Consider the following 23,232-nt stretch of genomic DNA (forward strand, 5'->3'; position numbering starts at 1 on the left):
AAGTGCCAACGCTGCATATCTACCAACTGAAAAATACAGCAACTGTGGCATTGGAAGCTTCTGAAGTATGTAGTCTGCCCATAAGAAAGTGACAGAAAAAACCCCACAATCCTCCCTCAACATCTTACTAAAATATAAAGCAGGTACTGAGCAACCAAATGAATTTATGACTTTTAAAATACAATTCCTATTGCCAAATCCAAAACTGTGCAAAGATGCTTAATCTGCTGCACTGAGAGGAAAAAAAAAAAAGAAACCCTTACTGGAAAACAAACTGCAAGAAATCTGGAGAAATCAGACACAATCATACAATGGGGAAAATAATCAGTAACCAAAAGCATCACCACAAAGCACTGCAGCAGGGACAGCAACACAGAAGTAACTCAGGCAGCACACCTAAGTAGCTCTCTCTCCCTAAAATAAACCAAGCAGTGTCATTCTTTGCTGCCATTAATGTGTTTCCATCCTGGCAACAGGACAGAAAGGCTTTTAAAAGGAAATCATTATAATATGATCAATTTTATTATGCCTTTTTACAAGAACACTTCTGGTTTCAACTGAAATATTTTCATACTCCTTCCTTCCCCCAGCTGAAAACAAATCCTACTCACCACTAAAAGAAGCTGGCTGTCTTATGCCAGGTGTTATGTACTTGTTCTTGTTCTCTTTGAAATGTGCTATTTTCTCCATTTCAAAATGTAAAATTGTCTTTGCTGGGGCTTGCTCTTAACTTCTTGATAGTACTGCCTGCATTTCCTATCACTTTAAATATCTGGCCTGCAAGTTAGTAAGGTTCCCTAGGAATCTGCTTTTGAAGAAACTGGGCATGCATCAATGCTGCTCACTTTTTAAGAGTCCTCTCTTAAGAGCACAGGAGCAGATGATTCCAGTGTAAGTCAAGCGAGCAGGCAGAAGGCCATATTGGTTGAGCATAGATCTTTTTCTAGTGCTTACATGGAAAAAGAAAGCATACAGACAGTCAACAGCAACTTGGACATGAGAAAGCAACGTGCCCTGGCAGCCAAAAGGACCAAGCGTACCCTGGGGTGAGCAGGACCAGCAGTGCCAGCTGGGCGAGGGAAGGGATTGTCCTGCTCTGATCTGCACCGCGCAGCCTCACCTCCAGCACTGTGTGCAGGTTTGGACACCACCATATCAGGACATAAAGCTATGTGAGAGCACCCAAAGGAGGGCTACAAAGATGCTCAAGGGCCTGGAAGGCAAGACTTAGAGGAACAGCTGACATCGATCCCCCAGACTCCTAAATCACTGTTTGTGGAATCCTGTACAGCATCCACAAACAAGTTTTCAAACTCGTGGCAACCTTTCTAGTTTTTGCCTTTTTTAATCATGTTTAGTTGAGAAATTCCTACTTTCCTCAGAGATTACAACCTGATTTCTCAAGAGCCTTGACTTACTATACTTACCCATACAAATAAATGTGGGTCAGTTGTTTTTTTTGTGTGTTTTTTTCTTTTTAAATCATCACTGCAGCTCAGCGCAAAGCCAACAAAGTTCTGCATTTCAGATTCTCTCTCCACTTACCATTCATTAGTACCGAGTGGCAGATTACACACACTCTGGCTTCCTTTCGATCCATGTACAGCAGCTTGCACTTCAGGCTACAGCATGCTGCACAAAAAACCTGGAATCCAAAGGGAAAAAACTTTCAAAAGTGCTGTTCAAAAGCATACAATGAATTCATATAATCAGAGAATACTGGTAAAGCTCTAGACATGCAAAATAAGGAGGCAAATTATCAGTATTTTCCCATTAAAGCCACAGGGGCTGCTATCTGCCCAAGACTCCCTTCCTACCAATCCCAATGAAGTAGCAGTACCTGCAGCACATGTTGTACTGATACTTCATGGTGCTATTTTTTAAAACATGTTTTGCATAGATGACAATGGCTTATTAAATTCCTACCACATTACAATCCCTCACTGATTTAACATTTGATAATGAACATCAGTTTTAAAGCATGATTACTTTCTAGAATCAACTCTTTATAAATACATCAGTCTTCTCTGCGTAAGAGATTGCTGAGGCAGAGATTAATTCAAACAAGTCATTATTATTTGCAGCAGGATGGTTCATCTATATTAGTACCTCTGTTTAATCTCTTCAGATGTATTCCTCAGTCAAGCAAGTACTGATGTATGAAAATGCTTTAAGCTTTCAGTGGATAAAATAAATTTAAAAAATCTGAATGACAGTGATACTGCAGGAAAACATTGTTTCATTTATTAAGGACAAAAAAAAAAAAAGAAGAAAAAGCTCATATTTACTTAATTGCAGACACTACACCATCACAACACTTCAGAGAAATCAAACTGCATTTTACACACACTGGCTGCTAAAAGGGACCCAGTGCAAAATGCCTGGAGGCACAACTGTCTGCAGAACTGCAGTTCGTTACCAGCACATCTCACCTGAGCTGTACCTAACAGTTCCCAAGTTCTGGGCAGGAAACAGTGTTCAGGCTTCCTCCAAACAACCAAATCCATTTTGGAAACAAAATGGAAACGTGCCTATACAAGCATTTTCATGCAGGAATAAAATGCCACCTTTCCACATATGATTTAAAAAAAAAAAAAAAAAAAGTACTCTTAAAACCTTTTTCCCTTTGCTGTAAAAATCATCATCCTTAAACACCCTTAAAAAACCTTTAACAAAGTTGAAAATGCAGTTTTGACTGTCAGCAAAAAGATGAGATACAAATTTTATGTTTTTCCTATCATGGATGATTGTTTCATCTGACAATGGAAAATACATAAATATGTAAGGCAAAATTTATGAGGTTGTTCACCTACATCCTTCAGGCTCTTAATTTTAACTCAAAATTGACTCTAAGCACTTTATTTCTTATCATTCCCCTGGGACTGGTACCTTCCGTTAATCTTGCACTTATTATCCTGAAATTAAAAACAGAGGCAGACTTCCCAGGTGCCACTCAACTATTTTTAAATGCCACTTTCATTTCCAAATCAAATGAACACATTCACCTCTACCACATTTTGTCTTTTTCCTTGGTTGTGCTAAAGCAAAAATCTTTATTCCCATGACCAGTCCCTTAGAAGCAAGAAACTGTCAAATACGAAGATGTTATCTCCCCAACTCTTTAGTGGAGATTTAAGCATTTCATAGAAGCAGTGCAGGCATTACCATGATGCAGCAGTTTCCCACACCACAGGCACACTGTCAACATGGCTTGCATTGGGCTGGCTGTCCTAAGCAGAAGGCAGAGCAGACAGCTGAGCATGTCTCAAGCCACTCCAGCTAGATTCATTAGAGCTTGCCTTTCAAAGCCTTTGGTCTCTCTCCTCCCAAAAACATTACAGAACTTGAATGTTGTGAAGCAATCTGCATTAAGTGCTAAGTAGTATTTGACTTACAGCAATGTGAAGCATTTATAAATGAGTGTTTTCTTCAGAGAAAAAAAAATGTAAAAAGGCATAAAGAGAAGCTTCACAGAATTATCTGCAGCGTTTTTTGACTGCACATGTGCAAATTTGGCCCAGCAATATTAGCTATCACAAGCTTCTAGAAACAAGCTCTTCTGAGGATTATTCTAAGAACACTCTGAGAATATTAAATACCAATACATGTATTTTTCATAACTGAGAAACAATTTTGTCTACAGAGCAGAGGAACCCTTTATTTCATGTATTTCTTATGTATCACTCAAAGCAAGGCTGGTTGTTCTTTTCAAGGTTTGTTGCACTTCTTAAGTTGTTTAAAGGAAAAAAAGAAAAAAAAAAAAGGACACCACATATTTTTGCCTTAAACTATTTATGTTCTGCCCATTTCACATAAGGTTATTCTCAATTTCTGCTTTCTCATTTGTGCAATTCAGGGCTTCATCATTACAGAGAAGTCATTAAATACCAGCAATAAACTTACTTAAAAAACAAGCAAACAAAAAAAGTAGAAAATATTTGGTGTAAATAAAAACTGTAATCATATCAACTCAAAAATGGGACCTAAATAACTGACAGTGTAAGTTAGCACATGAAAGCTATGCAATTCCTTTAACTGACGATGCTCCCTAACTGCCACAAGAACACGAATGAGCCCTTTGATACTAACTGCAAGGTGCACAAAACATAGGCGTGCACCTCTGATGATGCCTACTGATGCCCTGTGGTTACCAGCTCCCCCTCAGGACTTGCACTGCAAACAACCTGAAACAGGATGGCAGAAGTAAACGACTGGAAGTCCTTAACAAGTGCGTAACTAATGTCTGTGCAGCAGTCAGAAGCATCCTGGCAACAACTTCTTAGCAGGTCCTAAAACCAGATTGGTTTAAAATCTACTTACGTGGTGATGCAGTGAAGAAAGTGAGTGCTATGCCTTTTGGTTTCTGAATAGCGAAATGGTACACATACGTAGTGTACCATGGAGAAGTAAGCCTGCTTTCTGATAGGTTGCTTCCAGAAACAAGTGATTTAAGGGTTTGAGCTTTCTAGGTACATTTGCCATCTTTGAAGTTCATTGTTCAAATTGTTCTGCCTCCCTGCACTCTTCTAGCAGCTAAAGATAGTGCCCATAGCATTCTGGAGTCTTCTGACCAACCTCAAGAACAGTAGAATAGAATCCTAAATAAACCAGTATTACTTTTACTCTAATTTTTTGCCAATTGAAATGCTTCTTTTTATGTGTGAATAATTTTAAAATATCTACATGATCAGAGTGTTACGTTTCCTCTTTTGAATAATAATATTTTTTCCCCAAGTTCCTATTTCCCATGTGCCACTGACTTGTGTTTCAGTATCAAGATATTGAGAATACTTCATAAACTCATCATGTAAGAATTTGTGTTGGTCTAGATGGCACTTTTGAAATTGAAAAAAAAAAAAGCCAACAATGAAATACAGAAATTAAATTTTGGTTGTCTTCATTACAAAATTTCTTACCATGCATCCATCCACCAAAGCATAGAAAATTTGACTTTTTTTTTTTTTTCAGGAACAAAGAAACATTCTTTATGGAAGAAGATCCAATAAGAAAAATATAAAATAGTACAGAAAGCTTAAAAGGACAGAATTGAACATATATCTGAAACACCAAGAATGCCAGCAACACTGCACTTCCAATCCCCATTGTCACGGAGTTAACTAGATCAATCTGTGCCTGTGACAGGGCAGCAGCAGGCCCCTGCCTGCCCCCTTTGCCCCCCAGCCTACTGCCCCCTGTCACAGGCATAGACTGATCTAGTTAACTCCATGACAGCTTTTGGGGGAGAATGCGGGCATATCTGCTTTTTAACTGTTAGAACAAATCTCTCTCTGCTCTCAGAGAGCTTCATTAGGGAGCATTATCAGTAGTTCAGGTTTCTGTGCTGGAAAACTTGACCTTGAAAGGCCAGGAGTACTGCCAGTATTCTGGGATATCTGTAAACTCTGAGCACTGCTTAGTCTGGGCATGCCCTTTTCCTTTTTTTCCTTTTTTTTTTTTTTCCTCCTCTTCTTAGCTTCAATTCAGTAACCCTTTTTCAGCAGACACCAGCAATGAACGCCCTCTTTATCGTGGGGGTGCTGTGTAAGGAATTAAAAGCCATGAAGCCACTTGCGACTTGCTGGCCAATTATCAACGTCATAATTACTTGTTGTGGAATTGTGTTCATGTATAACCAACTAAGGGCAGTGATGGAGACACCTGTATGGTACCTATATGCAATGTGGTGTGATTTGAATTTTGACATTGACATCCCAGATGGAATGGCTGATTTTACAAACAACTACATCCCAAATGGAATAATTTTACAAACAACACGATGTTCAGACCAGTTTCCAGGCTTCCCTCTCAGTCTGTCACACGTTTTTCGAATTTTGAATTAATGCTCATTTTGGTGTGTGTGTTATCAGTCTCCCTGAACGTATTCAAAAGCATTCATGATAAGGGGGAGGAGTCTCCTCCAAAACCAGAGAATGCTGACTGGCAGGGAATATGGAGAGGTTTAGGAAAGATTTTAGAATCATGTGGACCTGCAACGTCATGGGATTTCACTCTTGAACACCTGTGGGATCCCGAGAAACTAAGCCAGTATTTGAGTCAGGGATGGTGTGGCTTACATAGATCTAAGGAGGTACAACTTATTTGGGGTTTGGCTTGTGCTTACCGCACCCAATATAATACTATTCTGGAGAGAGTTTCCCAGCTGAGGTTCAAGCCAAAGGGGAAAATCTCCAAGTCAAATCTGATCAATCACAGGAGCCACCAGTAACAATACCAGTTCAAACAGGAAGGACGGAAGGAAAAAAAATGAAAAACAGCAGCAACGATCTATGGAGGAAAACTTACTTTAGTAACTATGATATTGGAATGCAAGGTAACACAATATAATGCAATCTAATTGAAATTGAGACTAATAGATCAAATAGGATAGGAGATAGAGAATTCCTGAGACCGAGTCAAACCTGAAAAGCTTGGAACGGCTAGGAAAGCACCTCCAGCACCCACTGCCAGGCAGTAAGAGAGCATCCCACCCTTAAGGGCCAGATCCCATGACTTCTGTAATGCACAGGGACAGGTACCTGGGACTGGAGCACTAACACTTTAACTCCCAGTGCACTACGTGATGTTATGATGCGGAATACTGAAAACCAAAGAACATAAAACCATGACACCCATCCATGTTTCTATACCTTTGATGGGATTATTGATGCAGTAATTTCTGCAAACTAGTTTCCTGCACTTTCCCATTTCATATCAGTTCTACGTGAATTCAATGCTTGTCGATGACTACAATCAACTAATAGGCTGCTCATGCAGGATTATTCTCACACCTATAAATACAAATAGTTATTTCCCATTAGAACCATAAAGAGATTAGAATGTAGAAACTTCTGTTTTTCCATCACAAATCAAATACAGCTTTTCAGGAAGATGTCACAGTTAAGTACGACCAGCTGCTTAGGAAGTTCTGTTTTGATTTTACGCTGTATAAGCACTGAAAGCATGCTCTGAACTTACTCAAAGATTAGGAACTCACCTTCCCACAAGCTCTGCAGTGATGCCTTCTTTTTGTGAATGTGAATCTCGCCTCACATTTCATGCAGTTTGGTGCTTGAGAATCTGGAACCCAAACTGGTGCCACCTCACCCAAAGTAGTAAAAGGCTTTCTGGCTGGAGCTCCAAACTGACCAGCTCTGAGATCATTGTCTGGACTATCTGGGGCTACTGCAAGGCACGGACTACTAGAGATTCCAGATTCATACTCTTCTATGTGTTCTCCATTAGTGTCAGTAACAGGGGCATTTAATGATGCTTCACCGGGAAACACATCTGCTGTCAAGTTATCCCCTAATTGTGTCTTAACAAAGACATTTTTGTTTTTGCTACTACCTCCACAGTTTGGGGGAACAAGATCATTTTGTAAGTGGTCTGATAATGGCTTTGGGATCTGCAATTTAAGATTTGTAGGTTGTTTTGGTCTTGCACCACCAAAAGGAACACTAACAGACTGCAGATTAGTCACTGGTTTTGGTGAAGTTTGCCCTTGCAGGGATGGCACCTGACTACAGAGATTATGTATATAGTTCTTCTTTATGTGGTCACCAGCACTGTTTAAAATAAGACCACTTCCTTCTATGGTCTCATTTCCTCTCTGTTCATAAACATTCGCATAACATTCTGACTTGCTCTCCTCTATCTCCTTTTCCTCAGTTACCGAGTCTTCCTTGGAGGGTAAAGTCTTTGGAACATGAGGAACAACTGGGTTCTGCATTCCATAGGAATCACAACCATTAGACAGAGAGCTTGCTATTGATGTACCTGTCGCATCAGAGAGCCTGGACCCTTCAGACTCGTCTGTACCAGTCCCTTTTAAGTCTATGTCTGCCTCCATCTTCCCATCTCCACCTTCTCTGTTTCTACTACATGCTTCATCAGGCTGTTTTGTCTGCAGAAGTCTTTCATTCTCTTCCACAGTTTGCTTATCATTAATCTCATTCAATCTAGTCAATTCCCTATTAGTCATCTCCTGAGATTCAGGGTAACACTCTCCCATACCGGGCACTTCAGATGTGCTAAGATTTTTACCACATTCAATGACTTCACTTTCAATGGCACTACCATCCTCAGAGGTAAAATGTTCTGCAACACATTCCTTGTAGCTGCCACTTCCAGCCACATTAGATTGACAAGTTTCTTCAAGCCCAGATACCCTAGAACATATTTCTTGGGTTGTTTCTTCTCCTAAGCTTCCATTACTTGAACCAGAAGAAAAGTTTTTAACTTCTAGATCTGTTCTCTGAGGAATGGCTTTACTACTAAAATTTTCAACTGATACACAATTTTCTTGCATTTTAATGATAGCATCAACAGGTCTCTTACAGAGAGTCACTGTATTAATCCCTGCAGCTGTAGCTTCTGAAAGCCATGAATCTTTACTCATATTAAAATCATCCTTTAAGCAAGAGGACGGGCTTGCAACGGTCAAGGTTTCAGATGAAGCGTTGAACAAATTACTTCTAGAGTCATCTTCGGTACATAGCCAATTTACTTGCTTTTCTGTATCTGCATCTTTTTCCATGGATCCATTTACAGTAACACTAAACTCATCACTCTGTTGGTTTTCATTATCCAGTGTAAAGCTAATAGTGTCCATTAGGGACTGACTGTTGTAATTTTTACAATCCAGCAAGTCACCACTTTGCAGTGTTCTTCTGTCACAGTTATGCATAACTGCCACCACTAGTACATTTTTCTCCTCTGGCAAGCAAGCTATACTTCCACATTTCTTTTCTCCAGATTCCACAGCGTTACACTGATCATCCCGACTACTACTTCTTTTAATTAACTGATCGTCTGCTGCTGCCTGATCATCAATCCACATGACTGGAGTCTCTGGGCTTAGGCTAAAATCCTTTCCATTAGCACAGTGATCCTCTCCTCCTGTTGGTGCAGTCACTGAATGAGACAAGGAGAACGACTTTAATCTCTGCTGACATTCATTAGGAGTTGTAGCTTCGTTCGCATCAGCCACAGTCGGGTTATACGACAGACGACGTGAAGGCGGATCTAGAATCTGATTCCACTTTGCACCCAACAGTGTAGGTGAAACAGCAGCATCTGAAAAAATTGTTTACATTATTAATATGAAAAATTACTGTCCTAGTAGATTCTATTAACTCTGTGGCATTAGAACATCCCAAACATAAATGAAAAGATATTCAAATATTGGTAGAATTGTAAAATTAATATCCTTTATCAACCATTAATTGATAGACCATTAATTGTCTTGTTACAAGATGTTTCTGCAACTTAAGAATTTTAGATCTATCCAATTAGTATCAGGTTCAATCCAAGATACAGGGTGGAGAACTGCTTGAGAGCAGCCCTGAGGAGAAGAATTTGGATGTGCTGGTTGATGAAAGACCCACAAAGAGGGACATCAAGCTGTTGGAGTGAGGTCAGAAGAGGGCCACAAAAATGATCGTAAGACTGGAGCACCTCCCCTACAGGGACAGACTGAGTGAGTTGGGGCTCTTCAGCCTGGAAAAGGCTCTGGGGGGAGCAACTCCCAGCACCAGCTGCTGGCAGCCTTCCAGTAACTGAAGGGAGCCTACAGGAAAGCCACAGAGGGAATTCTTACATAAGGGCATGTGATAGGATGAGAGGAAATAGCTTTAAACTGGAAGATGGTAGATTTAGACTGGATATTAGGAAGAAATTGTTTATTGTGAGGGTGGTGAGACACTGGCACAGGTTTTTCAGAGAGGTGTGGATGCCCCCTCCCTGGAGGCTTTCAAGGCCAGGCTAGATGGGGCTTTGAGCAGCTTGATCTAATGGGAGGTGTCCCTGCCTATAGCAGGGGGTTGGAACTAGATGATCTTCAAAGTCCCTTCCAATCCAAAGCATTTTATGATTCTATCGTGAATTTGGACAAACAATTTTAAAAGTATCAATTAATGTATTTTACATAGCTTGAAATGCCTAAAAAGACTCCCATTACGTTCAGCCTCTTTGACAGTACAGACATAGCAATTAGACAAAGCAAAACTTTAAAACTTCAAATATCGTAACTCATGAAATTAACATCACCTAATAAAACATTTCTATGCTCGAGTCTCACAAAACTACAAAAGCTGCTTAGAATAAAGACACTTGGTCTCATTTGTTTAAAACGAATCACAAAAAATATAGCTATTGAGATGAAACTCCACAAAGCCTTTCTTTGAAATGTTTATTGAAGGCTTTCTATCAAAAGAGAGAGGAACAAATATTTAAAATGAATAAACAAGATGAATGGAAGCTGAAGAAAACGCTATTAACAAGTTCTGAACACACTCCATATCAAATCAATAGATATATTTTCCAAATTTTGAGATACATTTGTAACTCAAAAAACCCAAAATTCTATCATAGACCACCCCCTTTCCATTGGTTTTCACTATGGAACATCATGCATCTGTGATCTCGTTCAGAATTACTCACCTTCGTTTTGCTCAAATTCATCTAAAACCTTATCGAGGTTATACGCCTCTGCTTGGAAATAGTTCTCCATTTGTCAGGGAATGACCACCAGATTCTTGTCTGAACCTGACAAACACAATAAAGTACAATCAAGTATCTACATTTCTGTTCCTCTGTTTTAAGAGGCAAAGAAGACATCTGTAAATCACATTTTAAATATATTACAATCATAAAACAAAAGTTTATAAATTATTTGCGTGTTTAAATTCGCCTAATTCAGATTAACCACCTCCCCAAACTTGCTTTAAGATTTTAATATTATCTCCAAGTTTATAGAAGTAATCTTTAAAAAGTTAGCATATAAGCCAAAAAAAAAATCTTGATTTTTTTATAGCATTTACGAACATGTGCAGAAGAATATGCTTTTTAAAATCTTGCTACACACAAAGTAGAAGTGTTGATGTAAACCAGGTGTCTGCAGAAACAACATTTGAAGAATGCAGGTTCATTTTTACATGCTGGCTGTTAGAGGAACAGAAAATATCCTCATCAGATGAATAAAAAATAGTAACCAAACTGGGTTTGCAAACTTGTGTCAGTTCTAAGCAGAATGTATTCCAAACCACAGAACTTAGAAAATGCTCTGTGTGTGTGTGTGTGTGTGTGTGTGTGTGTGTGTGTGTGTGTGTGTGTCCCCACGTTTCATTCTGCACATTTCCCAGTTAATGACAGGTCTTTTTCAGAGGCCAAAATAAAGGGATTTTCTTTTCAGGACTTGGGAGAATAATATACACAAGAAGCACATCAAATTGATTTCTGCAATTTAGAAAATCTATGTTTAGAAAATTCTTTTTAGGATAGTATAAAAAAAGGGAAAATCATGTAGTTCTTCCTTTTGCAGCATTAACTGGAGGAGAGCAAAATGCAACCTACGTACAAAAAAACATTATTTTTCTCATGTTTCAAGCTTTTCATTACATATCACTGCAATTTTCATCATGATTTAGACCACTGAGATTTTCTTTCCACCACAATACACAGGGAAGGAGAGAAGGACTTTTGAAAGAACTGCTACCTTAACTGCTGGGGCAAAAATACAATCAACAATACAGCCCTGAAAACATCAAAGCCAGTCACATGCTTTTACCCTCCCAGCTCACCATCAATGCTTACCTCAGCATCTGATAGCATTGTTTCAACTTTTTACATTCAAAGAAAACATTGACCTCGACCTGAGCATTTCAACAGAACAGTCAGAGCCAGCAATACTCTCTAAGCCATTTCAAAAGCCAAATGATGATGTCAGTGCAGCCTTCCTTATATTGCCACATTAATGTCTAACTGTAGGGATCACCATAATGATGAGAGCAAAACTGCTCCAGCATCAGTCAGAAAATAACACTGCCCAGAAAACCAACTATGCACCAATTTGAAGATCCAGCTTTTGGCTTCATGCTACCACTGATTAGTCCACACAGCTTTGAACAAGTAGCCTAAACTCTGTTTCTGTTTTTGTAATGTCTCCTAGGCTAGCAGTATTCTGATTCACTCATTTCTCAGAGATGCTTCAAAGATTCCTGCTTGAAAAGTAGGAGTAAACAGGTGTTAGTAGAATTATGCTAGCTCTTAAAATGCCTGCTTTAAGAATTCTTGTTTCTGTGATAGGCCAGCACCAGACATCTAGCAAAGGGCACAGAAGTAAGCAGCTCCATCAAGAGATAACATACTCTGGTTAAAAAGGGAAAAAAAGAAAAAAACACACCAAAAAACCTAAAGCCATTAAATAACCTTCTATAATTCCTTATAATAAATAACATTTTCACCTTTACACCTTAACAGTGGGAAGATGGTCTTCATGCTACTGATGACTTAGAGCAACAAGACACTGTGATTCATTTCCTGAAAACACTACCAGTGAAGGCATTTTCACTGAGAAATGTGTGTCATAACCCATATACCATAAAGAGAGACCTTGATTTGATCTGTTCTCTGAACACCATCCAAAATATTCTCTTCAGAGCTGGCTTTCAAATGCTGTGAAATATAGAAATGGAGGAGGAAGGGGTGAGAACCTTGTTTTGCAGTAAGAAACAGTGTTAGACCTGACAGCTAGACTCCAGCTCAACTAAAAACCAGCTCCTTTACACTAGAGATACAGACAAGAAACAAGTCAGAGAAACTTCCCCATTTGACACTAGACATTGTTTCAATGTTATCTGTGTATTTCTACAATTTGAGGAAAGCATCAACAAGTTTCAATTACTACAACATTAATTTTTACATTATTTAACATACTTGCTTTCCTGAAGAAGGTAAAGCCAAGTTCTGACCTCTAGCTGTGGCACTGTACTCTTTGATCCCTTAGGCATCTACTTTAAGGTCCTGCTGACCTATCCTGCCTGCCCAGTCAAGGCATTATAAATCCTCCACAGTGCTTTAACTAGAACAATTACATTTAGTATACAATGAATCCAAAGCAAATACTTCTCCTTAGACATACAAACGCTCAATTCATTTGAACTACAACCAAACTGCAAGAGTTTGTAGGTTCTCTTGCACCTTTCCCTTCTACTCCTTTCAATATCTTGATGAGAAGCACCTAGACCAGTTCTGTAAATATCAATACTGAAGTTAATTAGAATCTGTTCCAATAAATGTTTTGCTTCATTTTTTTCCACTCAGAGTTCTGAACATCTGCCTCAGTTAATGCACTACAGTAAAATCCTTTTATACAAAATGCCATATAATTTCACATCCATGTGTAACAGATTTAACTTACATGGCAATGATAACATTCCAATCTAGCAAAACCCCATCGCTAGGGTCAATGATACAAATAATATTTGTCAGTGGAAGCACAATAAGACTAAAAAGCAACAACCAGAATTCTTGTTTAACAGAGTTAAACTGTGACGCTCTCTGAAACCACCACCATCAGATTTCAGTGCACTGCCATTGTCAAAAAGGACATGCAGTCAAGGCATTCACTTGGGCATAAACTCAAACCACAGTACGGGTGGCCCCAAAATAGGCTCCAAGCAGTGATCTTTCTGTTTTGTTTATTTTAGGGAAGATAATGATTAATGTCAAGCAAGTTGATGGGGAAGGAATGTGAGGCTGATTACACAGTTGCTGAAAACATGCTTTAAAGTAACTCTTTAAACCAGTGCATTTTGACTTTGTGTATCTTTCAGACATTCAGAAGAATTCGCAACAGCTGACCATTCATACAGCTTTGAAACGTGACTGAAACACTGACAGAATTTAGAACTAACTCAAATCTGTGTACACTACAGCAATAAGGCATTTCTGCCCAAATATTTCCTAAATTCAGTGTTTTTTTGTTTGTCATACAAATCAACAAGATTGCTGAAACAGAACCACAGAATGGTTTGGGTTGGAAGGGACCTTAAAGACCACCCAGTCTTAACACCCTGCCATGGGCAGGGCTGCTTCCCACCAGATCAGGCTGCCCAGGGCTCCATCCAGCCTGGCCTTCAACACTTCTAGGGATGGGGCATCCACAGCTTCTCTGGGCAGCCTGTGAGAGTGCCTCTCAACCCTCTGAATAAATAATTTTCTCCTAACCTCTAACTAAATGCCCTTTTAGTTTAAAACTGTTCCCCCTTGTCCCAATCAGACCATGTAAAAAGTTGGCCTTTGTCCTATTTGTAAGCTCCTTTTAAGTACTGAAGGACCTCAATGAGGTCTCCCTGGAGCCTTCTCTTCTCCAAGCTGAACAAGCCTAGCTCCCTCAGCCTTTTGCTGTAGGAGATGTGCTCCAGCCCCCTAATCAAATTGCACCCAACCAAAGAGAGCAATGTTAGACTTTCACAATAAACATTATCATTTTTATTTACCTTAGTCAGAGTTTGGCTTTTAAATCTTACATCATGGTTCTATAACACCAAAAAATACAAGTATTCAGGCTTCAGAAACCACACGTCTAACAATAACAAGGGCATGTAAACAAGACTTGGAATTTTGTCCCCATTCCCTTATAATCCCAATGGGTTAATACTTCATAACAATTCCATGAGATGATAATTTTATTAAAAGCAGTGCTAGTATTTAAACATCTAATATCTGCGAGTTTAATTTTGGTCCAATATGTGAAGAGATTTTTTTCTATACTTCTAAAATGTAAACAACTACATGCAACCATTGGAATTCTGAAGCTCAAACACAAGTGCACAAGCATGTACTGAGACAAAATCCAGTCTGGTGGATGCTCATAATACAAACTGAAGAGGGAAAACATGTTTTTAATAAACGTTACCATTATTTCCCATATGACACAGCAGGATATGCAGAGAACCTTTTATTTTTAAACTCACAGTCACTAAACTCTCAGCCACTCCAAATGTGATCTCGTTGTCTATGCAAGTAGGTATTTCTCTGAAAAGGTCCTCAGGTCTAACATTTAAAATTGTAATTCTTATATAAAAGAACACTTCAACACTTTTCCTGGGGCTCCATCCAAGCAAAAAAAACCAACTGTGAAATCCACAAAAGTTCTTACTGCTCTCTTACTGACAGAAAAGGAGCATCAGCACTCATGTTCCTGACATACAACCACAATCCTCTTGATCAATACACTGTCAACATCTCCTATATTTACCAGTTTAAGATCTAATATTTCAACTGCACAGCCAGATCAAAAGAGATAACACAGAAGCTCTCAAACAGCACACTACAATAATCTGGTAGCTGTTGTCGCCATGGGTCAGAATTTATTTTAAATATTTATATTGATGGTCCAACGTAAAGAAAACCATATATATTCCTTCATAAGCCTTTGGAAATTTGATTGTAACTCATAGGTACCCCTAAGAAAGTTTGGGACAGCTCGGGAACTATTCTAGCCCAAACCTTCTCTTAGTTTCAAAGAAGAAATGACATTTTTTAAGGGATCATTCATAGCTGGGACACTCTTCAAGCCATGGCATGGAGAGACGCTGAGAAGCAAACATAAATCAAACTCTGGAAAAGTATGGATGAAGACATGAACAGATTAGGAAGAAATTTCAATGGTGATTTTAGCTACACATTGCCAAAAATGTCTTTTTTAAACTAATACATATTGGAATGAGGATATTGTGCTAGTGCAAGCAGAAGACATAAGCCTCGAATCCTGTGAAAAACATTAAAACAAAACAAAAAAGAAACACAAAAGGAACATGCAATCTGACATTCAATTATCTCCAGGCTCCTGTTGGCTCACAGATCAGGCACAATTCATAAACTCTGCGTTTTACTCATCAATTTCTTCACAAAACAGCATCTTCACCTCTAAAACCTAAAAACCTATGTTTTAACAAGATTATATGCTTTACCCTCCCTTAGCATCTAAATATAAAGCTTCATTTTCCAGAATGTTTGTGCCAGATATAGAAGCAGAATTACTATCCTAGTCATGACAGCATCTAGACCTAAAACAAACTTCAGTAGGTTATTGGAGAGGGAGGGAACCAAGGAAAAGGACAGAAAGATCTTAATTAATAGTTGTTGGTATTCTGAACAAGCTTAACCTTGGAGGCTGCCTCTCAAGGTAGCTCAGATGTCCTACATGCCTGCTTTTTCTCAGGAAAGGATATGTACATATAGATAGGCTTAGTGTTGTACCTGCAAAGGGCAAGACTTACTTGTTTCTCTCTCTGCAATATGGAATTACATAACCTATGATCTTCTTTCCACGCTGGATGTCATACATTACCCTCAAGAATCCTTCAGCACTGGAACTGACAGCATTTCAGTTTCTCCACTCTCACAGTACATGACTAGCACATGATCACACTAACACTATATATTAAAAAAATGCACCAAAATGAAATACCAGCATACAACTGTTAACGTCGCAGAAAAGGCCTCCACATCAGGCAGTACGTAAACAGGCAGAATAAGACTTCAGGACTTTCTATCACACTGCCTTGTGTGCAGACTTCTCTGCTTCAATACAGAACTGTAAACATACAGATTTCAGTAAACACTTACTAAACAACATACTCAAGTAGTTTATTGTAGCCATCAACAATAACACGTATGAAAGGCTCCTAAGCTGAAAATCACAAGGGGCACAACCAGACTGAAAACAAACTTCATCCTGAGTTTGAATCCAGAAAATGTCATCTTCTCATTGCATGACAACACAGAACTGACTATCAACTGGACAAACTGATTTGTTAATTCTAATGCTCCTGAAGACCATCTTCAATCTCAGGAAAAAGTCCATGTATTTTTGCAGCTCCCTTTAGTGACTTTTATATTATTTGCTCCGGGGATTCAAAGTCAAGCACCTCTATTTTAATGAACACCCTGTTTAGAGATTTCAGCATTAGTTGTACTTTTAAGTGATAAGGTCTGCCTGCGGCACAGACTGAGGAAGAAAGACTGCCTGCTCCCCACCCCAAGGAAAACAAGACATCTCTGCTCTGTAACAAGACAATTACTCTCAATAAAGATCAAAATCACAAAATGCTAAAAATACTCCATTATCTCAGGTACAAGATAACATACATATGTATGGGTGCACATATAAACGTAAATCCATACACATACATAAGAACTCAAGCATTTCACATGCATAATCCCTAAGCCATTATATTCTAAAGAGAAGTTGCCTCTTACCTTTTTTCTTATACATTTGTTAAGAAACGAATGACCCTGTGCCTACTCATGATGACTGCAGCACAATCAGCCAGTTCTGCTGAATCAGTGTGTTCTTTTTGATCCTAAAAAGAAAACATAAATACGCATTTTGTAACTGGTAGTTCTGCCACAAACCACGTTGTTTCAACACTGTTAACACAGATACATATGGCAAATGCTGCAAGCCTCTAAATGATTTAGATTACATATGCAGCTTTTAATTCAGGGGTATATGCACAATGTCACTATTGTACACCAATATCCTCATGAAAAAGGCTTCTCATATAAAGCACACTGCTACCTACTGACAATTATTCTTCATTTAATCCTAAACTCACAGAGTGAGACAACAACTCTAATTGTTTTTGTATCCCTCGTGACCTTGACTGCAATGCTATATTTATAAAATTAGTCTCTAAAGTTCATTACACTACATTACAGTAGGCCTTCCAAAAATAAAAAGCTAGTAGCTTTGATACTAGACAAAAATTCATGACCCTCTGAGTTCTGTAAACTGCGTTTATCAGCTTCCCACTGATTTTGTTGTAGCTAAACTGTTTTTGTCTACAAATTATTCCTCCTACAATCCTGGGCTCCCTTCACTTCCAATCAGCTTATTCTCTCAAATACCACCATGGCATCAACACTTAATAGCAGAGAAGACCCAGGCAGAAAAGTCTTCAGAAGTCCCTTGTTCTCCTAATTACAGATTTTTTCAAGGTCAGGTGATCATTTTCATGGTCTGCATCCTGGCACACAACAGAGCTCAAGAACCCAATACAGCCATGAGAAAAGAAGAAAGGCTTTAACAACCAAACAAGAACAAGGACTGAAATAAGTTAAGGTACCGGTATTTGACCTGTTAGGCAGTTGAAATATATATTAGCACTTTGATGAAGCAGCTGTATGTATGCTAGGGAAAAAATAATTATCTTACAACTCCAACAAACAGAGGAAAAACAAATAAACAGTACCAAAAAAAAACCAAAACAAAATAAAAAAAACCCCTCAGTTTTCCACACATTAAAACAATATTCGGTGTTACACTACAAATTGCCCAGGGTTGTTTATTATTCTTTTCAGAAATAAACTACAGTAATAATTCCAGGAAACCAATGAACTGAACAGGAGCACTCTTAGTGCCATTTCCAAATTCAGAATAAAATCGCACAGCTTTGCCTGCCAACAGAACCGTTCCTGTAGGCAAAATAAAAACGTTCATGCCATGTGTATTTCAACTCCTATAAGCTGAGTTGTGGATATTTGGGAAATATTAACAATTATTGTATAACAAAGTTCTTCAGGTGAGCTTCTTAATGCACACAAAAATGAAGGTGTGCAAAAATTCAATTCTACTGAAAGTCTTCAGAATGATGAGATGTGAAGTAACATGGCAGCTGAACAAGGTATTCTCACCATGCTCCTTACTGGTCTGTAGACACAAGAAAATGATTTGGTTTCCACGACCCTTTTGCAAGACAATCCTCTTTGCAATTTATGGCTAGGCCTATCGAGTGCATCAGGAACATCAAACACATTTCACACTAAGCAGTCAGTCATACATTAACCACAAACTTCTATCTCTGCCAATCAGAAATGGATCAGACCTAGCAACGCACAGCTGAAACACACTGTGCTGTTACCAGTGCTCTAAGCCAGCAAGCCTACCAGGAAGGCAATATCCAAAGCAATAATATAGTTTTACTATTCACTGCTTTTATTCTGACTCATTTTCCTTGTTCCATTCTTACCATGTAATAATTTTTTGCCTTTAACACAGAGGAACGCAGATTCAGACAATCATAACCAGCCTCTGAAGAGAAAGCTTTGAAGAGCTGTTACCTGGAGGTCCTACAGCTTTTTGTTTACAGTTCAACAATTCATCGCCACTTTCTCCTTTCAAAGATCAAAGCATACTTACAGATATGGATGTATTTATTAACAAAGCAATTTGTAAAGGAAAAAAAGTAAATTGTACCAGTTGGGTTTCATGAGAGAAATGAAACTCAAGTTGACAAAGTCAAGTTCTTTTTCCAAGAGTGTACCAGAATAGAATCAAGAAGAGTAACTACAAAGGAAAGCCAAGAGTATTTACAACAGCGTAAAAACTAGTGATTATTAAGCTTTTCTTACTGCTAAAAAATGGTTCCATCACACTTTAAAAAAAAAAACCAACAACCTAACATATATTTTCACCTAAAAACGGTGTATCTACTGAAACATAAGACCACAAAGGAAGGAGGCCCTGTGTCTCTGCTGTTCCAGATTGCTTACTTGGTACATTTCACAGTTTCTTATCTCTTCTGCTGATGGTTGGCTGAACTTTTTGCCTCCTGCCCTACGGTAATATCACTCAGGTGCTTCTTGGTTAAAATACTACATATATGATTTCCCTCAGGAGCTCCAAGAGGGCGTCTGCCAATTACTGCAAAGGCAAAACAGAAATTGAAGAGAAATTTGACAAGCAGAGACGTGCCCAGAATAAAGAAAGGATGAAGAACAGAAAGAGAGCGCTCTAAAAATATAACGTTAAAAATATTTTTAACAAAAAGGAATGTAAAAAATGTTTACAAAACCAAATGGAAATAATCCGAATAGGAATTGGAACAGCTTACAATAAATGAAGAGACTGAAAGAGCAGCAATTTTGACACTATGTAAAAAAAATTAAAAAATGCAGAAAACTCAAAGCATGAAGAGATGCTAAAAAAGGCTTCCATCTACTGGCAAGGATCCAACTCATCACTACACTACAGATCCTCTATAATGTGCTATCGGTGAGAAGATGTCTTTGAGTAGGCAGAAATACATCTGCAGCCATTTTAATGCACTTTGTTATTGCAAGAGTAATTGAATAAGGTATTATCATAAATGCAAACCCAGATTTCAGTGCTGGTATCTTAAATTCCTACTAGTCTATTCACTGGAACCATCATCAGATGGGAGACTCAGAGAGATGACACACAGTGAATGTACTCAGGTCTCAAACACTGCAAAAGTGAAAACTGCAAAAAGAAAAATACTTTAAGCAGGAGTGGAAACAGGTAACGAGCTTCAGGTCACACATCAATTAGACAAAACAAATTATTTTCAATTAATCTGAATTGTAAGTCTTCACATGTGGAAAAGGTGGGGTTTCTCCTTCACTCAAGTGATGAAATGCTTTGAACAATGGTAAATTATCTTGTGCAGTTTATCACTGTAACTGTTCCTTATTGGCCTCTCACAGATGAAGCATCAAGTTTCACACATATGTGTTTGATTACTTTTTAAGAATTAATGTAAACAGAAAGACAGACTACTGCCTAGGACTGTTCCTCCCACAAACCAGTCCTCCACACCAGTCTCAGGGTATGCTGTCACAACAGCACCCATATGGACAGCACACATCCAGACCAAGGAATGAATGGAAGCTTCATTCTGCAGTGCTGTTGTCTTTCCTGAACTTCATCAATTCTCAAACAGCTATTCATCCTATACAAAGACACTACTGGGCTGTTTTCATCTAGCGTGTGCCAAACAGAAGGAAGGGGGGGCATGAGAGAATGCCTGTGGTGTAGCAGTAGCTCTATCTGAGTCACATTCATGAAAATGGCTGCAGCGGCAAGGGCTTCAGATTAGACCACGAATTAAACATGAATTGTTCTCTTAGTAAGTTAAGCCAGTAGTGTGTAATGCGACCCCAAAAAATTGTTTTCAAAATTCAAAGTTTTTTTTTTCAAAAATACCTTGTCTAAAATGCGAAAATTCCATTAAAATGTGCCTTAAATCCACTCAGTGAGAAATATTAAAAACAGAAGAGATGAAATTATAACAAATACAAACAAGACAGTCCCTGCTAATCCTTTTCCTGCACCAAAAACTCAAGATGTCCAATTATGCTTCATTTTAATGACCATAATTCTCTGGCACTCCTGCTAGTCAACATAAATCAATCAAAGAGTAGACTGGGGCATGGCAGGCTATTTCTGTGTAATACAACCCCAGCTCTCAACCCATGATTGCCGACAAAAGAAACTATTTCAGCGTTGTGGTGGTTTGTCCTCTTTCACCCCGGATAATTCCACAAACAGAGATGGACAAAACCTGAAGCAGCATACAGTTTCTGTAATTATGTCACTAATTTTGCATTTTTTCCTGTTACTTTTCCACATGCTATTTTAAAGCTATTATTCTCACTTCTGTCTCCAGCCAAGTTTTTGAGAGCAGACATTCACGTGTGCCAGAGCAGCAGCAAGGCAGTCAGAAGAGCAGCCAACTTCAAAGAAGTCATATAGAAAGTATCACCATCAGAAGTAACAGGGAGACAAGAAAAATTACAGCAACACTATCAACCTGTGCCCTCCATTAAATGAGAGAAAGCAGCTCAACTGAGAAGGACACCTGCTTTATAACAGCTTAGAGTAGAATATAATTCCCAATTTCTACCTTTTTTGACTGATTTGATGAGAAAGAGATTGATTTGCTCTCTTTAGTGCAAACACCATCTTGCCAAAAGGCCCATCCTTTCCCAGCACACTAATGAGGCAGGCCTATCAGTACCTGGAGACAAGAACCACCTCTCCTTCTTATATAACTACTTCTGACTGGCTCCAGAAGTATCCTTCACCAGCTCTCTGAAAGAGCAGACAGACAGTTTTGCACTGCAGTGCTGCCTTCAATGCCAGTTTTCCTAGAAGAGCTCAGGAAGGAGAAAATCCTTTCCTGAACTTACTCACGTGTTCATAAAGCTCACTTCAAAATTTAGTGTTTTATAAACCTATGTTGTATAAAATGAAGCGTTAAAAACTCCAAATTTAAAATGCTGTGAACTATAAAGAATCCAAGTACAGTGTATTAAACATTAATATGAAGTCGTGTTTCTTACTCTGTCCATGGATTCTGTAGTGTTATCAATCTAACATTTTAAAAACATCTGAGGACCGTCATCTATCTTTTATTCATCTGAAAATTAAATTAAAATGCAGAATAAGTGTTAAGCACCTCAGAGTAGACTAATCTTGCCTCACAGAATCATTCAGGTTGGAAGAGACCTCTAAGACCATATAGTCCAACCCCAACCCACCCCCACCACACCATGTTCCCTGACCATGTCGTCCCTCGTGCCACAGCTCTGTGATTCTTCAGCACTTCTGGGGACAGTGACTCCACCACCTGGCTGGGCAGCCTGTGCCAGTGTGAGCACTCTTCCTGAGAAGAACAATTCCTTGATATCCAACCTGAACCTCCCTGGTGTAGCTTTGGCCATCACCTCTCATCCATTCGCTGTGACCTGGGAGAAGAGGCCAACCCCCCTCCTCACTACAACCTCCTTTCAGGGAGTTGTAGAGAGTGATAAGCTCTCCTTTGCACAGTTCATTGTTTCAGGTATTTCTCAGATTTGGGCAATATAGGAAGAACTGACTAAGGTCCCCCAGAATCACTAATTAAATACCAAAGAATTGCCCTTTTTATAGGAACTGCCCTTTTTATAAAACCAGGGGGACTGATACTGCAGGTGCTGATAGCAAGATCCATATGTGATAATAAAAGCCAGAACTGCCACACGATCAGAATGGGACAGATTAAAAGGACAACAGGAAAGAGGGAAACCACTCTGCTACCATTTACCAGCCCATCAATTCTGAGTTGTACCCATTGGGGAAAGAAGCTGCTAGAACAGACACAATTTATGCACTCAGCTGCTCTTTAGAGAAAGGCCAACCTGTACAGAAAAGAAGTCTGGAAGTCTGCAGTCACCTCTTATAGAACATTTGTTAATTGTTTACTAAAGCCACCTCTATCAGCACAGTTGGACACATCCTCTTTCCAATGCTGCTCTGGTCACACATTTATTCTTTTGATAGTTACGTAATGACAGTTATCTAAAATCTTTCCCACATACACTTCTAATAGAACATATCATTTTAACAGACAGCAAACAGTTGTTATTTCTCAAAGCCTTTGTAGAGCTAGATTCCCATCTGTCTGAAAACAAACTCAAAGATCACAAATGCTTCTTTCACACTCCCTTCAGTGTGAAATCATCTCAAGGAAGTAACTTTTAATTTCTACTAACAATTTTATTTCTCCTACTGTACTGACCTATTTATACCACACTGAGATACACACAAATACTGACACACTATGAACTATTTTTGTCTTAAGAAATGCAGGAAAGTTCATC

At 38.8% G+C, this 23,232-nt stretch overlaps 1 protein-coding gene across 6 annotated transcripts in view; it reads right to left on the bottom strand.

Annotated features, from left to right (window-relative positions):
• ZFYVE9 (zinc finger FYVE-type containing 9) overlaps positions 1–23,232 on the bottom strand; it is a 55,487-nt gene that overhangs the window by 24,215 nt on the left and 8,040 nt on the right. For 5 of the 6 annotated variants that reach the window (XM_052665725.1, XM_052665720.1, XM_052665723.1 and 2 more), the window contains exons 2-5: positions 17,047–17,150; positions 10,441–10,545; positions 6,995–9,075; positions 1,546–1,645 (exon numbers count right to left, since the gene is read on the bottom strand). In XM_052665725.1, coding sequence (XP_052521685.1) covers positions 1,546–1,645; positions 6,995–9,075; positions 10,441–10,510 — 2,251 coding nt within the window. In that variant the 5' untranslated portion in view covers positions 10,511–10,545; positions 17,047–17,150. The remainder of the gene's footprint in view (positions 1–1,545; positions 1,646–6,994; positions 9,076–10,440; positions 10,546–17,046; positions 17,151–23,232) is intronic. The other variant, XM_052665724.1, reaches the window with a different exon arrangement.

This window comes from Tympanuchus pallidicinctus, unplaced genomic scaffold (assembly GCF_026119805.1).
Source record: "Tympanuchus pallidicinctus isolate F22 unplaced genomic scaffold, pur_lepc_1.0 scaffold7, whole genome shotgun sequence".
Taxonomy (NCBI): Eukaryota; Metazoa; Chordata; class Aves; order Galliformes; family Phasianidae; genus Tympanuchus; species Tympanuchus pallidicinctus.